Source organism: Lingula anatina, chromosome 1 (genome assembly GCF_051362555.1).
Source record: "Lingula anatina isolate TDL-2025a chromosome 1, LinAna3.0, whole genome shotgun sequence".
NCBI lineage: Eukaryota > Metazoa > Brachiopoda > Lingulata > Lingulida > Lingulidae > Lingula > Lingula anatina.
The window spans coordinates 3372142-3389384 of record NC_141767.1 but is presented as its reverse complement, the minus strand read 5'-3'; the positions used below and the strand labels follow the sequence as shown (position 1 = coordinate 3389384).

The window sequence follows — 17243 nt, the reverse complement described above, 5'->3', positions numbered from 1 at the left end:
AAAATTATTGACAAAATAATGATAATTAACCCTTGCTTGATTTCAAGAAACGTGAGTGCAGCTTGTTGATGTTTACACCTGGCACAGGTAATGTTACCACCCTGTCCAGGTAACCACACCTGCAGCAGTAAACAATCTTATGTCAGGTGTTTCTCCACTCCACCCTGTTCTACCTGAGATCACAGCAGTGCCAGATACTGAGTCATACAAGTAGATATCTTTTACTGAAACATGCTGTTAACCAGTGTATACCTGACACCTAGGTAAACTAAACTTACACATACCTGGGAAATGAATTAATACTTAACCTCACTCCTGAACATACTCGGTAAATTAGCACCTAATAAATTAAAGGACAGGGTTGATGTAGGATGTGTTGTTTGTATAAAATGTGATGGATGCCACTAAAGCCACTTTGATGCTGTAAGTCACCACACATGTGGCATATTGGTTTGCTGAACTTTTGCCATGTTATGTTTTGATGAAAAAACAATAGAGGGCACTCAGTAGAAGAAGTACTGCAGAAACAAGCTGTGCTAGGGATGTGTGTATGTTAAACATTGTCAAAAACCTGAATTTTTAATGGGAGAAGGTTATTCTGAAAAGGTGGACGTTTTACCCAGATTGTGAAATTTTATAGCATCTAGAGCAAATTTTAATTCAGAGTAGGTCCTTACTAACCAAAAGGGTGGTTCTTTCCAACTCCACCCCCTACTGAAACCCACACCAGGGACCCCTTCCTTGCCTATGGGTCTACTGCACAAGTTTAGTTTAACTGACTCTCATTGGGCTGTTTTTTTCAGTCTGAAGAAAAAAATAACCACCATGAGAGTACAATGTAGAGAATGAAATTGATTTTGCAGAGAGAATGCATAAAACAGTTTTCTTTCAATTGTGAGTGCGACCCTTTTGTGTTTAGTAAACTTTCTTTGTTTTGCTTTCCTAAAAATGAGCATTCTTCACATCCTATTGCCATTTTGCATAGAAAATAAGAGAATTGTTTGCATTCTGGCATTTTTTACAGACCCATTTCAAAAACATTGGCAATTAAATGTGTTTTGCTTGAGTGATATGCTATTCTGTTTGCTTGGGTTGATAAATTATGTAATCTGTCTTTTTAACACATGGCATGCTTCTTCTGTTACCAAACATTGGTGTTATTTTTGCTTGTCTGCTCAGTAGATCAAGTCAGTTTAGAATGACATAGGAATGAACACCCTGTTGGCATGGTGAACTTGTGAATATCAAGTTGCCATGGTGACTGTGTGAATACCATGCTACTGTGAAATTTAGACATGGAGATAGTGACATTGTGAAAAATAATTTGTTGGGTTGGTGACCATGTGCACATTTTGTTGGCATGTTACCATGAGAACACCCGGTTTGCATGGTGACCACGTGAACAACAGTGACACTGAACATGTACATGTTCTGTTGGCATGATGACCATTTAAATAACAATAACAGGTGAACACTCTGTTGGCATGGTGACCATATGAACATTCTGTTGGCATGGCTGGTGACCGTGTGAATATCTATCTTTCAAACTGATAGCCTGATATCTTTAAAAATCTTTTAAATCTTTTTCAGCTGTTAACTATAGTAAAAGATGTTTTATGTTAGTTGCCTGGGTTTCAGAGGTTTCCTAAAGCAGTTGAAAGTCGAGATTTGATCTCATTTGGCATTTCTTCCTGCTGTATTCATGTCAAGAACCCAGGATAGTGTTGTGGCTGTCTGCACTCAACTGGGATTAATGTGATTTCTTTTGTACATACAGCCCATGGTTAGGCGGGCAATTAATTTTTTTCATTTTAAACTCAAGCCATTTGTCTTTCTGTAAAGTCTTAGTATGGACCAGTTCGTACCTGTTGCACGAAGTTGTCCTTACCCCATTGGAGAGACTCAGAAAGTCCCCTGTGGCACATATTTTTATACCAACCACAGAACTTGGTTTATTATTTGCCTACATCTGTTGTTTCTACAAACAGAAGAAGGGGAAACTGTTATAACAGAATAACAAGGGTGGTTATGAATGGAATGAGTTGGGAGATATGTCCAAGGCTGCCAGCACAGTTTTTCCAAGTAATAACAGCTGCTTGGTGGCCCCTTGGCAGAAATTGCATATTTTGCCCTAATTCAAAATATTCTGTTTAATCCCTGAAATACCAAAAATTATATGCTCATAGTGATGATATATAAAGATTTTCTAGACACTGGGGATGAAGAAATTCTGGTTTCTTCTCTTTGTGTCGTGTACTCTTATAATGTCAAATTAGGCAGGGTCATCAGTTCAAATGTTCAATAGTTTTGCAATATTGGGAATATAGATTATTGAAATATGAAATTATGAGGTTATTTCAACCTTATTCCTTATCTCTTTTGAGATAACAATATTGCTTCTATATTAACATATTTTTGTGTATTTCTAGGAATTAAACCAGTCAACCATGCTCAAAGCAAGCAACGGGAAGAGCGTCTGCGCCCTAACCATCTTTGCCTATGCACTGAAATTCTTCAAAGAACATGCATTGCAAGAGCTGAGCGACCAGTCTGCGACAACGTTCTTGAACGAAGACGTGCGGTGGGTGATAACCGTGCCAGCAATATGGAAGTCTCCAGCCAAGCAGTTTATGAGAGAGGCAGCATACGAGGTATGGGGCAGATTTTTAGTTAGTGGTGTCCTCAGGCCACTCTGGTTTACTCAAAATATCTTCTAACACAAGATAATCTTCAAATAAGATCTGTGATAACCCACCTTGCCTCAGGTTGTCTAGTTGGCTCCCTTTTACCAAAAATATATAACATAATTAACCAACATGGTTGATAACTTATGTTTTTTTTTACAAATTTTAAAGGGGCATAAAATCATACCTGTAAGTTCATTGTCTGATTTTTTTTTCTTCTTATATGGGTTATAGGTATAAATTTAATGGTGTATCAATAGACAATACAGTCTGAAATTAACTATGATTATCAAGCAGTGTGTTGGGTTTGTTATTTGGCTGTGGATATTGTTGTAGTGATAACTGCAAAGAGAGGCAAAAATGTTCAGCAAGCATGAATTTTTTTACATCTTCATCTTTGGTCTACAGCTGGCAATTTACCAGGGTGGTTTTTTTGAACCCCTTTGACCCCCCTGCCTGCGGGCCTGCTGCCCCCTAAATGCCTGCTGAACTTAACTCAATAGCAAAAATCATGTGAAAAGTAGGGTTGGATTGGTTGTTTTCATCAGTTGATCACTCGAGGTAACTGTTTCAAGTTGTAGCTGACTACACTGAGTGTTTTGTAAACAAGCCCACAGGTAAGATACAGTTCATGAAAATAACCTGCAGATTGGTCCACGTTTATTGATTGAAGGAGGTACACTGCTAAACTGTTAACAACAGTCAGTATCTGAAATCAATTTCTTAAAGAATTGGACTTCTACCTTGCTGTTTGATGTTTTACTCTGACATCATTTGTTGCATCCTAACTTATTGATTTAAGATTATTTGTTGACAGTTGAAAGTGTAGTAAATGGGATTACCATTTTATGAAAGCTTGACGTATATGACATTGCTTGTCTATCTGTCTGATACCAATATATGTTTGTTTGCAAAATTGCATTTTGTGAGGATTCCTATACTGATTTGAAATGAATTAAGGCAGATACTCACAAAACACTCTTTATTTTTAGAAAGTCTATTTTAAGTTTATCATGTTTTGTTGCTAGAAAAAAAGTGAAAATTATGACTGTTTTCAGATGCAGAAGAAGCTCTTTATAACCTTTTCTGTCATTGAACTCATATAAGATTGCTGGTAAGGATATGAGAAGTGTATATGGCAGCTTAACTAGCTGAAACATTTCATAATCAATATACCAGAGATGACAGGTCCTGCCACCTCTGTTTAGGTGGAGACTTTTTGGCTTGTTAAACTGTCACATTCCTCATGGTAAGTTGTTAACAGAGGTTAAAGTAGGAGGCAGGTACTTGAGGTTGGTGTTCCCGGTATCATTAGTAGAATTGTTGTTTTATCCTCATTGGTGGGTTGAGGCAACTAAGTATATGGTGGTACATCTTATGTGATAGTTTGATAGTTTATTCACTGCACCATATGCATACACCTTGGTGGATGACAATTTTAAATGAGTATGCTATTAACCAATTACAATGTGTAAGATTACTTCCTTGCTAAAGACAGTTGTTTAACCATTACTACTACTCAGTTGCTGATGGGTGCCAGCACTGAATCCAGGGTATGAAGGATTGGGTTACCCTGCCCCCATCTTCTGCCAGAGACCCAAAGCCAGAGAAGTTTACGTTACTTTAGCGTTGAAATAATTTGCCTTACCCCCGACCAAGTGTGCTAATATCGTTATAAAAGGATAGATAGAAACGTTGAAATACCCAAAGCCAGAGAAGTTTACGTTATCGTTGAAATAATTACCTTTTCCTCCGACTGGGTGTGCAAAAATGGTGTCGTTAGAGTACCCGTATCGTTCTGTGTAAGAAAGTGAAGTGAGCAAAAAGAAATAGAGAGGAGGCCTTATATATGCTGTGGAATGAAAACTGTTCAGTGCAGGGTGTGGTACAGGCATGTGACGGTGCGGTTAGGTAAGTGCGGTGGCCTGTAACGTTATAATTAGTAGAGAGAGAGAGAGAGAGAGAGAGAGAGAGAGAGAGAAAGAGAAAGAGTAAACAGAGAAAGAACGGAAAATGTACTTCGAATGAATAATGAGAAATAAATAAATAAATAAAATAAAATAAAATGTCGCGGGCAGTTACACTCTTGATCTTGTAAATGGATGTTTTCACATTTAGTTCCATGGGGAGGTGCTTAAGTTTGCATTGTGCTAAAAAATCCCTGTTCACTTAAACTGATAATTTGAAACCTTTCAAACAACTGTTAGAATTGTGCCCATTTGTATTGTGTTTTGTTTCTTAAGATTTAACACTAATGGTATGTCTAAAGGGTCATTGTACACATTGAAAGCTATCCTAGATCAAATTTTGATTCAGAGTGGGCATTTTCTGGCCAAAAAGGGTGTTTTATTTTCTACTTCTCCCCAGTTGGTGTGCCTGTTCTTATAGTTTATCTAGTCGTCCAGTTTTTAATCAGAATCAAAACATTAACAGTGCAGTAAAAACTGGCATGTTGTATCTGTCCTCTTCCCAAGAAATACCAATCATTTATAACCGTTGATCCCATTTACCTCACCAATGGGGTTAATGAATATGCCAGCACTTTGAAACTTCCATCAGTGAAACTGCTGGACATAATGTATAACCTCTTAAAACATATGTGGAGTTCAGTGGTTAAATTAGTATTTATGTGTGAAGTCAAGTGATCTGGATTTTACTGGGGGTGGTTCTTTGCTGTGAAAACCTAGATATTGGTTGATTGGCCATGCAGCTCTGAAGTATGTGAAGTATGCAGGTTGTTGGACCCAGTTGGTTGCTCTGTACACTCCAGATGTATTCTTTGCTAAGAAAAACTTTTGAAATGGAGAAAGCTGTGGTCTGTTGTTTCTGCTCGACTCTCATTGACCACTGATGAAATATTCCAGGAATGTTGAGCACCCTGGTCCTTGCTTGCAGGGCTGCAAGGTGGAAGACTTCTGATGCTATTGTGTTTTTCTGTTCTGAGAACTTCTGATTCTCATTCTGGTGGTATTATGGGCTCATATTGTGTTTACACCATTTCTGCAATGACAAGATATTGTGTGTTTTATAATAATGAATGATATGTTCTCAGGGTATCATTGGGTTGGATACATACCAAATTATTCAGGGTGTGGTCTCTGTGGTGATGGTGTTGTTTCCTACTGTTTACTCTTTCCTTAAAGCCCAGTAATGATGAAATGTTTTATTAATGCATTGAAGTCGGGTTTCTCTTGGTTGGATACAAACCACAAAATATTCAGGGTGTGATGTCTATGGGGATAGTGTTGTTTCCCATTATAATCCTTGCTCTTCAAAGTATTCCTGAGGCTCATGGTTTCAGACTAGGGTGTGTATGATAAAATTATGTGCGTGTGGATTTTTATGGGTCTGGTTTTATGCAGTGCTTTGGCTTACAACCTCTGCTTTAAACCAGATAAGAAGTGTGCCAGGAATTTAGTTCATCCAGGGTTCAGTTTTCTAAAGCCAGTGTTCCATGCTTCTTCAAAGATTTATCCAGGGTGGAGATGTGGAGGCAAGAAATTTCCAGTTTCCTTTGATTGTAAAAAAAATCAAGGTGTGGATTTTTATTCAAATTCTGTCCATTTTATTATTGACCATTCATAAAGAATGTCAGGAATGCTGTTTATCTAGAGTCCTAGACCCGAAATGGGCTGGTCCCAAACAAACATAAAAAAGGTGTGTGGTTTTGTTTTACTTCATAGATCACACGAGCCCTCACTTGATGCTTTTATGCTTTCAATTTTGAGCCCTGTTTTTCAGATATGCCCACAAAGAGATTATCGTATTGTGTGATTACACTGACCAGAACCATATGAACATGACTGAGGCAACCACTTAGACTGTTCACTGCGGTGACATGATGACATGATAATAGAAAATATGTACCATCATACTAGAATTTGAAATAAAAATTCTAAAAACATTAGTCACTGTAACAGAGTGAAAGGCAGTGAGGGATGTTTTTGTCTGTGCCCTTAAATAGGATAAAGATAACTCAAAACAGTAGTGAATCTCTTTTTTTTTTGTTGATCATCAACAGCTAAAATAGTGTGATGACTGAGAGTGATGTATGCGTTTCCTGTAAACAGCAGGAAATAACAGCCTTATCTGTGTACACCAACTCCTAGCTTTGTCACCCAGTTCAGCTCCACCCACATCGGGCTGCAGAGTCTTGATAACATCACAGCTAAAAAGAGAGCTGACATTGTGATTGTCTTCGGGCCTGCTCCTGGCTTGCTCCCTGGTTCAGGTCACCAGGATTTAACAGTTCTGTTATTGGGACAGGGCCCCTGCATCAGTGGAGATGAGAGGATGCCCTTCTGCTGCTTTGACATTTGTAAGGCAATCAAGTCGGCTGCGAGGGTAGAGAGCAGATGACAAGATGGAGTAGTGTATACTTCAATCTTCTCAAGTGCCACATTGCCATAGTCACTTCACAATAAGCTAAGCATACATTTCCTCTTCAGTCTTTGAACATTCCTTACTGTAACAGTGGGAGACACTTTGCTGAACTAGTTTCCTAAATTTCAAGTTCTGTCTGACCTTATCAGTCCCTAGGGAATATTTAAATACTAGAATTGCGGCCATTTGTTTTTGTGTTGTAGGATCAAAAAGATGTATGGATAGTTGTAGTATGTATCATGGAGGTGGAGAAGAGAAATGGTTCTCCAATTTTTGCAAAAGCTTATGATCCCTCAACCTGGAAGAATGTATTTTGTCTTAATCAATCAAATGAAATATAACAATATAGGCATAGACCTTTGTAAAAATTGGTTTGTTTTTTGGGGGGATGTGCATGTTCAACTGCTCATCTGTTAGAAAAAGATACACAAACAGCTAACTTAACCAAAGATAATAAGTTTGAACAATTATTTAATCTATACAGCAAAGAACTCCAATTACAAGTCACTGTAGACCTATAAATTGTACACATTTGGTTATGTTCCATATACTGTTTATTTCAGGCTGGCATATCTTCCCCAGAGTATGCAGACCAACTCCTTATTGCCTTGGAACCGGAGGCTGCCTCAATCTACTGCCGCAAGTTGCGCATGCACCAGTTGACACCCGAGGTACCACCAGAAAAGCGCCCTCTATCCATCAGACAAGAAGAACCCCCACCCCTGAATACAGACCCTGTGGCAGATGGATTCCAACATGGTAAGTGCTGTGTTGTAGACTGACATGAAGAAACATTTTGGCTCACTGCAGAAAAAAAGGAATTAATGTTTTGAACCCAGAGCTGATATTATATTAAGTTCTGAATTTAAAGTATCAAAATATTGATCCTGTCAGGCTGACGTGATAAAATATGTAGATTTTAAAGGGATGCTTCAGAGATTTAAAAAAAAAAGCAGATTTTGTTTCTGTGAAGTAATTAATTAGATGCAGGAAGTAGAAAGGCATTGTTGTATTTGAGCCATTGCCAATCTGTATTTCTGCATGAATGTGTTAGTAGACGAAATAATAGTCATATATATAATTATATTTTTATTTTGGGGTTTTGGCTGCATGTCTTAGTCTTAACCCAGCATGTTGCTTCCTGCATGAAGCCTGCCACAGTGAGACAGGTGCTCAAATCTCAGCCCTGTCGAGACTTTTTGCCTGACATATAATCCATGTAATTACCACGTCCCAGTGGCCAATGGACATGCTTCATTTAGTCACATGTGACTGTGGTGTTGACATTGCAAATTTGTTGTGAAATGAGACAAATGAACCATGTAGCACTTGTACCCAACATGCAAGGTGGTTTCTGGCTTTGGAAGACTGAAATGTTGACAACTGAAATTGTAGAAGTTAAAGTTGCTTGCCACACTGCAGTAGATTTAGGACAAAATTAAAAGTATGTATGTTGGTTGGTGTATGTATCTTTGTTGTCTCTGTATTGTTTGTGTTGCAATTGCTTCTTATCAGGTTAATTAGTTTGAAGAAGGTATGTCAGTCTAAACAGATGTAAAATTGTCTTAGATTTTCAAATTTTGGATTTAAAAAAGGTGGGGATGAAGATTGATTATTCTGAATTTAAGACAAATCATGCGTGACATTTTGTCTTCATTACAGTGCATTTGGAAATTGTTTTGTTTTTCTGATTATTCTGATGGCCACTGCTGTTGAACCTTCAGACTGAATTACCTGTAGATAGTGGCGACACCTAGTGGAGACACATTGGTTGACAGCTGTGCAGAGCTCATTTTACATTGTCAGCAAATATTTTGACTCAGATAATTGAAATGCATAGTTATATTCATAGAATTTCTTTTGAATATTTTGTAATTGCATGCATATGGCCAGCAATTTTATTTTTGTGGAAAGAGAAAATGGCAGTTTAGTATAAGCTAGATTATTGTACCACCAGCGTTAGCGCTGGCGGTACACATGGTTTCGGTCCCGTCCGGATCGTTCCGCCGGCTCCGCCGGACGGCTACCGTTACCGCTTCTCCTCCTAGATGGTAAGGGCCCCCGTACCCATCTCATGGATTTAGGTCACCTATAATCTCAACTCGTTCCACGTAAAATTTGGGCTTTGTCGGTATTGGGGTCTGGGTGTGGCACTCATTACAATGCATCCTTGTCTAAAAATGGCAAAATTAAATGCTAATTATCTACCCTACGGAAGGAGTTATGGGAAAAATTTCTATAGACGGCTTTCCAAAAGTCATATGTGTAGATTTCAAATATACCCTTGGATTTGACCTTTGACCTTTACTTCAAGGTCAAATGGGCCAAAATTTTCAAAAAAATGAATTTTTTTACGAAAAAAAAAATTTTTTGCCCTGTTATTCAGACACTACACAGACTTAACCAATAATATTATTGGAAAGTGTTACCCTTCAGGTCATCTTTCATCTCCATGAATTTGGGGTCAATCGGTGCTTTTTCACGGGAGTAGCGGCCATAAGATACCGAAACTGAAAACTGTCTCTAATTCGGGAACCGTTAATGCTAGAGACCCATTCTTTTTTGCATTTTGTAGAGCATGTAAAGCCCAACACTGGAGGTGGTCTCGGTTTTTTTGTATTCCATACGGTTTTCGAGTTACGCTGTATCAAAAAGTACATATTGGTGGTAAAAGCAAAATGTGCAGTACGGTAATGGATAATAAATTTTGAACTCTGGAAAAATAAAACATAAGGCTTGGAAAAGCAGACAACTTGTGTTCAAAAATGACATTATTTCATCAAATTTGAACTTCTGAAACTTCAGAGCACCTCCTATTTCTAGAATTTTGACCAAAATGACATTTTCTTTATTTTAATTAATTTTTTCTGTACGAAATTTAAGGCACATTATGGTAACTCCAAAATTATAACATTTAGTCCCTTATATCTCCAAAACTGGCAGAGATAGGTCCATAGTTACTATTGAAGTTGAATAGGAAGTCATATACTGGCAATCTTACTGTGACCTTGAAATTGACCTTTGACCTACTTTCCACCATGAACTGAACTTTGCAAATTTTGCTTTCCTTTTATCTCCAAAACTGGCAGAGGTAGGTCCGTAGTTACTATTGAACTTGAATAGGAAGTCATATACTGGCAATCTATATGTGACCTTAAAATTGACCTTTGACCTACTTTTCACCATGAATTGAACTTTGCAAATTTTGCTTTCCTTTTATCTCCAAAACTGGCAGAGATAGGTCCGTAGTTACTATTGAACTTGAATAGGAAGTCATATACTGGCAATCTTTATGTGACCTTAAAATTGACCTTTGACCTACTTTTCACCATGAACTGAACTTTGCAAATTTTGCTTCCCTTTTATCTCCAAAACTGGCAGAGATAGGTCCATAGTTACTATTGAACTTTAATAGGAAGTCATATACTGGTAATCTAAATGTGACCTTAAAATTGACCTTTGACCTACTTTACACCATGAACTAAATTTTGCAAATTTTGCTTTTCTTTTATCTCCAAAACTGGCTGAGATAGGTCCGTAGTTACTATTGAACTTGAATAGAAAGTCATATACTGGCAATCTAAATGTGACCTTGAAATTGACCTTTGACCTACTTTTCACCATGAATTGAACTTTGCAAATTTTGCTTTCCTTTTATCTCCAAAACTGGCAGAGATAGGTCCATAGTTACTATTGAACTTGAATAGGAAGTCATATACTGGCAATCTATATGTGACCTTAAAATTGACCTTTGACCTACTTTTCACCATGAATTGAACTTTGCAAATTTTGCTTTCCTTTTATCTCCAAAACTGGCAGAGATAGGTCCGTAGTTACTATTGAACTTGAATAGGAAGTCATATACTGGCAATCTATATGTGACCTTAAAATTGACCTTTGACCTACTTTTCACCATGAATTGAACTTTGCAAATTTTGCTTTCCTTTTATCTCCAAAACTGGCAGAGATAGGTCCGTAGTTACTATTGAACTTGAATAGGAAGTCATATACTGGCAATCTATATGTGACCTTAAAATTGACCTTTGACCTACTTTTCACCATGAATTGAACTTTGCAAATTTTGCTTTCCTTTTATCTCCAAAACTGGCAGAGATACCCTTACGAAAATTTCCTATAGGATTCCTATAGGAAATTTCCTATAGGATCCTATAGAATTTCCTATAGGTTCCTATAGGAAATTGGCCCAATTTCCTATAGGATCCTATAGAATATCCTATAGGATCCTATAGAATTTCCTATAGGTTCCTATAGGAAATTGGCCCAATTTCCTATAGGATCCTATAGAATATCCTATAGGATCCTATAGAATTTCCTATAGGTTCCTATAGGAAATTGGCCCAATTTCCTATAGGATCCTATAAGATTTCCTATAGGATCCTATAGAATTTCCTATAGGATCCTATAGAATTTCCTATAGGTTCCTATAGGAAATTGGCCCAATTTCCTATAGGATCCTATAGGAAATCTTATAGGATCCTATAGGAAATCTTATAGGAACCTATAGAAATTTATATTAACTGTTTTGAATATTTTTACAGCTTTTTATATATTGTTGGAACTTAGGCAAAATTGGTTATAGGCACTGTTCCCTCAAAACAAAAGAGAGTATCATGTTTACATTCTTTATTCAATATATAAAAATGTATAAATGTACATATTCCACAGTATGCTATGCAACCAGCTTACTAGAGAATTGTTTCATAGATTTTTGCAAATTTAACGATGCTGCTACTGCTTTTGAATTATCAGTTCTATAAGTTATCACAAGGATCAAATATGTCTTGTCAAGCTGTGGCATCACTGTCTTTTTCTTGTGTGCGTTCGAACTCCTGCCAGAATGAGTGGCTAAAACCTCCCTTGGCCAGATTGTGTACATTGTCAGCATACTGCTTTAGTCACTTAATAATTGAAGAATTTTAGACAAAAGTCTTTTGCACATTGGTCAACTTTACTATGATAGTCTTCTTAAACTCCGTCTAAGTTGTGTTGAACCATTTGCAGACACAATCTAAAAGAAAAACATTGTGAATTTCAATTAATTGTACATGTCTACAAAAATGCAAAATGATGAAGGAAAAATTTTCTAATGAGATCAATAATAATCATTGCACCAATTTTATTTTGAGCATTTCATAGCCTTTATTAGTTAACTGTTTTTTTCAAAGACAAGGTATTAAAGCTGGATAATTTGTAAAAAAAAAAATTTTAAGAACTTGAACATATTTCATAGAACCAAGCCCACAGGAACAATCAGAAACGAATTTTAAAATGCAGAAATCAGCAGTGGAGAAAACTCTACTCTGGTTAAATATGCAATTGGGCCATTACAGAGCTGTCAGGGCCAAGGGCCAGGGCCAAGTCTCAAAAACTCATGGAAAACTAATTTCCGAGGGTAAACAGTAATTCCCTATATTCTGACCAGTCTTTGCTTGACTTAAATCATCAGTCCAAACCACAAAAAAAGCAACTCCAAGTTAAAATTTATAGCTTCCGTGTAAGCAAAATGGTCAGATTTTCACAATGCACATTTCATTTCCAATATGTATAGGTAAGCAAAAATATTTTTAAACAAACTATGGTGTTTACCTCACATTTATGGTTGAAAAGAAATTAAATGAAAAGAAAACTTGGCAAATAAACGATCCTGAAGAACATGTGAGGTAATGAAATTTGCCCTGACAGCCTCTCTAACATGTTAATTGTATGTTATTTATTAGCATAGGTCTTTCTCAGTTATATATCATGATGGTTCCTTTGAGGCAGTTGTGGATAACATTAATAGATAATTTTTAATAAATCACAAACCAAAAGTTATATTTATTATTAAGTTTTTAATATAGTAATGTTGCTAAATTTGTAACTTGGCATTTTATGCCATGAAATTTATGAATGAAAATTCTAATGCCTTAATATAACACCATTAAAAAGCAACTGTCAGCAAATATGAAGACCACGTACAGTGGAACTGGTGTTCTTGTCTGCAAGTGTCTCAAGCAGCTTATAGAGAAAAACCCAAATGAACCTTTTAGAAGATAAAATCATAAATTCATTTTTTTTCATGAAATTAAAGCTGTCTCCCTTTACATGACTTGAGAAAAGAATTTTGTGATTTTAGACTCCTTATTTCACAAAATGTCTTTATCTTACAGGCCAATAAAGAAGTATACTATTTCACTGTAATGCAGAAATATATATTTGGTAGCCTTTTACTTAAAGAAAAATATGTATGATTTCAGACTCGTATTACTACAAAACATGTAGGCCCAACCTCCCACTAGAGCATGATGAAGAGGTGGAAGCCATTATAAGAGGTTTGTTTATCTCCTTTTCACATTGTGATGCACAGGATTTCACATTGTGGTAGAGAAGCCACCAATGCATTTTACATCATTGGAGCCATAAATTATTGGCATAAGTGATCTGATTAGAGGAAATGCTGAATATTTGTAGTTGGGTCTGAATGAATAACATGGCGTATAGAAATATATGTATACATATTGCCAATTATGATAGAGTAGTGAATTAGAACTTTTGCAATGTAAAATTATGCATGGTTGTTTACTACTAGCCTCCATAGCATGATTTATACCTATGTATCTCTATTTAATATTGTTTTTCTTTGCTTTCTCATGTATTTTAATTAGCTGACTTGTAGGAAACTATGAAGCATTTTGTAGATTATTTAAATTAGGTTGAATATGCAAGTACCTTGTTTCTAGAAAAGTATATTTTGTAGTTATCTGCAAAATGGCTAAAGACTGCAAAAGGAAAGCTTCTGCTTCTTGTTAGTATATTTGCATCTTGATATGACCTCATACTTGGTTAGTCTTAAAATACCTCATGCCTGAAATATCAACTTCACTGTTATGCCAATTAAATTCTTTCTTTTATATGTCAGTTAATATAAATTGCTGTAACTGTATTCTCTCCAGGTACACGCTACATGGTGGTGGACTGTGGCGGTGGTACTGTGGACATCACAGTGCATGAGATGGATCTTCATGGAGGTGGACTTAAAGAACTGTACAAAGCTACAGGGGGGCCACATGGTTCCATAGGTAAAGACATGCTCTTAGTGTAGGGCTTGCTCATCATTTCTGGGCTTGGTTTTAAAGGAATTTTCGGCAATCTAAAATAATTGATGAATTGAAATTTTTAGGTGAATGAATAATGAAATATATTTTATATTTCTTTAGCCTAATTGGAAAGTGTTAAGCCTTGGGGTAAAGAATTCTTTGCTGCATTTAGCCAGGTAGTATTATGATAAACTATTTTAGGAACTGTACATTTTTTTTTCACCATTTTTATATGAAAATGTAATGGCCAGTATTGATTGTAAACTTTAATACAATTATTCTTGATGCCATTTCAGGAGTTGATATGGAATTTGAAAAATTGCTGGCAGACATATTTGGAGCAGATTACTTACAGGCGTTCAAACTAAAGCGGCCTGCTGGCTATGTGGATCTGACAATAGCATTTGAATCTCGCAAACGAGCTGCCAACCCTTTCAGAGGGAATCACCTCAATGTTTCCTTGCCATTTTCTTTTATAGACTACTACAAGAAATACAAGGTTGGTACCTATTTCACTGCAAACGGTGTTGGTCATTTAATTATAACTATTAATTCAGCCTCTCTGGATTTGATGTTTTTAATCTGAATAACTTTATTTTTACAACTTTCGTGTTAAGTGGTTTTGGGGAAAAATGCAACTGGCAAATACATTTTTATTTAGATATATTCCTTGAAAATTTTCAGGTACATGCTTATACAGCACAATGACAAACTGCATTTTCTTAGCAAGTTGACTGGAAACTTGAAAAAAAAATACTTGAAAGTGTGTTTTCAACTGTTTTTATCCATAGAAATAGTAAATGAAATAGCAGTTTGTTAAAATGATTAGCCTTAAAAGTGTCGGTAAAAAAAAAAAAAAAGCATTTCAAATTGCATTGCTAAATCAGTTTTTTTTCTTCATAATTTTATGACAACTTGAAATCTATATCTATTCTTTGTCAGTCACCATCTTTATCCAGAGGAGGTACTTGGAAGGTAGGTGACCTGTAGTGACATGTCTTGTAGTGGTTTTAGTAGTTTTTGATTTTGTTTTGCTGTGCTAACTGTGATAGTGAAGTAGAAATGGGAGAAGGGTCTTCACCAACAATTCAACTGTAACTGACTGTAAAGCTGGGCAGAGTGAACCGTGAAACAGAGCTGCCACTTTTGTTAAATATTTATCATGATATCTGATGTTGTGAGTTTCAAATTGGCCATTATCTGGTCTCTTGGTGTTCAATTTTGCAGTGTAAAAACAAGCTTGAGGCTAATAAATTGCTGATTTAAGTTTTTTTGTACTTTGATTTTCTAGTTGTGCTGAATTGATTTTCACATAATTTTCTTGAAATGAAAATAAAAATCAACGGAAGCATTTTTAATCAATTTGAGTACATATTTGTATATTAACGTTGACTGCGCTTTTTATCACTGTTTATTGTGTAGTGCAGAAGAACAAAATGTACTTGCCAGTTTGTATTTCTGATAGTAACATATAAGGAATGTTAAAGCAATAATAACTCTTCGTTTCGGCCAAAAAATGAATTTTCCTGGAGTAAACAACAATTTTCCCATACTTAGCAATGGTTAATGAACCCATTTTTACATTCAAAGTTAGTCCCTGTTTTTTTTCTAAAAAGTTTGGTTTTTTGTTAAAATCTCTTAAGAGATTTTAACAGAGTATAGACATCAATGGAGGTCACGTGGTCTAGAGACAAGTTCAGATATCAGAATAAAAGCTATAACTGCTGTTTTTGGGGTAAAACAGAATATATTATATTTCTATGAGTTATTCACAAGGTTTTTATTGTGAAATATAGATATCATACGAAGAGTTATTATCCCTTTAATGTGGAATGCCATGTTGCATGCACTATTGTTTTCTTTATAAATTCAGTTAGAAAATGAACACTTCACTTTACATATTTAATATAAGTATGTTATTTATGGAATTTTACAAATTCTTCCTGTTTTAAGATATATATTTATATATAATTGATTGTGAATTGTGCATCATTGTATTGAATAAGATCTAATATTAAACACATTTAAAAATGTATAAACACAACCAGAAGGTGGTTTGTGATCTGTATCTCTATGTTCTGTATTTCTGCCATGTTGTGGTATTTGGTTCAGCCGTCTATGTTGTTTATTGCAGGGAAATCAGGTAGAGAATGCAATACGTAAATATGGTGATAAAGAAATCAGGTGGTCTACGCAGGGTTTCCTCCGCCTGTCACCAGAGGCCATGAGGAGGTTGTTCTTCCCAACTCTGGAGAGAATCAAGCAAGCCGTGGGAGATGTGTTGAATCATCCAAATGTGAAAGGTATTAATTAATATATTGCGTAATTTTGCGGCCATTGAAAGAAAAAAAATGGAGCTTTGCTGTGATGGTTGGTAGTTGTCTCTTTTATGCTCAGATATAAAGTTGTATCTGTACAATTGTCCGTCACCAGTGTCTGTTCATATTTCCAAAGCTAAGCAAAAGCCATGCACATATTTTGGTACTACAGTAACTAGAAAATGGGATCACCGTTTTGTTAAAGTCTTGCTAAAATACAGGCCAATCCAGTTGTAGTAAGGATATAATAAAAGATTAAAGTCTGTCTTGCTGAATTTCTGGATTAGTGTCTGAATAAAGTAAGGTCGAGATTTAAAAAGAGCCTTTTCACATTATTTTTTTGTTCAAAACTTGTACTTTTTAATTTGTGATTTTTACATGCACTGACCGTTGTAGCATAATAATAATATATTCATGTAAAGACTATAAGGGATGAGTACTTCAAATTACCAAGATATCTGGCAGATACAGTTCTGATTTATGTATGGGTTAGATATGTTTTTATGTTGTTTTGGAAGGAAGGGAAATTTTTAAAAATTTGTTATTATTGCAGACGTCAAGTACCTGTTTCTGGTCGGAGGCTTTGCAGAATCTCCCATGTTGCAGCAAGATATCAGACGAGAGTTTGGACATCTTCTCAAAGTGATCATACCTCAAGAAGTGGGACTGACTATACTCAAAGGTAAATGATACAATGATAATTATATAGTGTTTATAAGACAAAAACCATTGTGGTTAGTAAGAAATGGCATAATGTTGAA

General features: G+C 35.9%; 1 protein-coding gene across 5 annotated transcripts in view; it reads left to right on the top strand.

Moving 5' to 3' along the window:
* LOC106175758 (heat shock 70 kDa protein 12A) overlaps positions 1–17243 on the top strand; it is a 34088-nt gene that overhangs the window by 14816 nt on the left and 2029 nt on the right. For 2 of the 5 annotated variants that reach the window (XM_013557895.2, XM_086996881.1), the window contains exons 3-10: positions 2430–2651; positions 7631–7826; positions 13325–13399; positions 14021–14146; positions 14461–14663; positions 15107–15139; positions 16299–16467; positions 17036–17164. In XM_013557895.2, coding sequence (XP_013413349.2) covers positions 2430–2651; positions 7631–7826; positions 13325–13399; positions 14021–14146; positions 14461–14663; positions 15107–15139; positions 16299–16467; positions 17036–17164 — 1153 coding nt within the window. The remainder of the gene's footprint in view (positions 1–2429; positions 2652–7630; positions 7827–13324; positions 13400–14020; positions 14147–14460; positions 14664–15106; positions 15140–16298; positions 16468–17035; positions 17165–17243) is intronic. The other 3 variants (XM_013557910.2, XM_013557902.2, XM_013557918.2) reach the window with 3 other exon arrangements.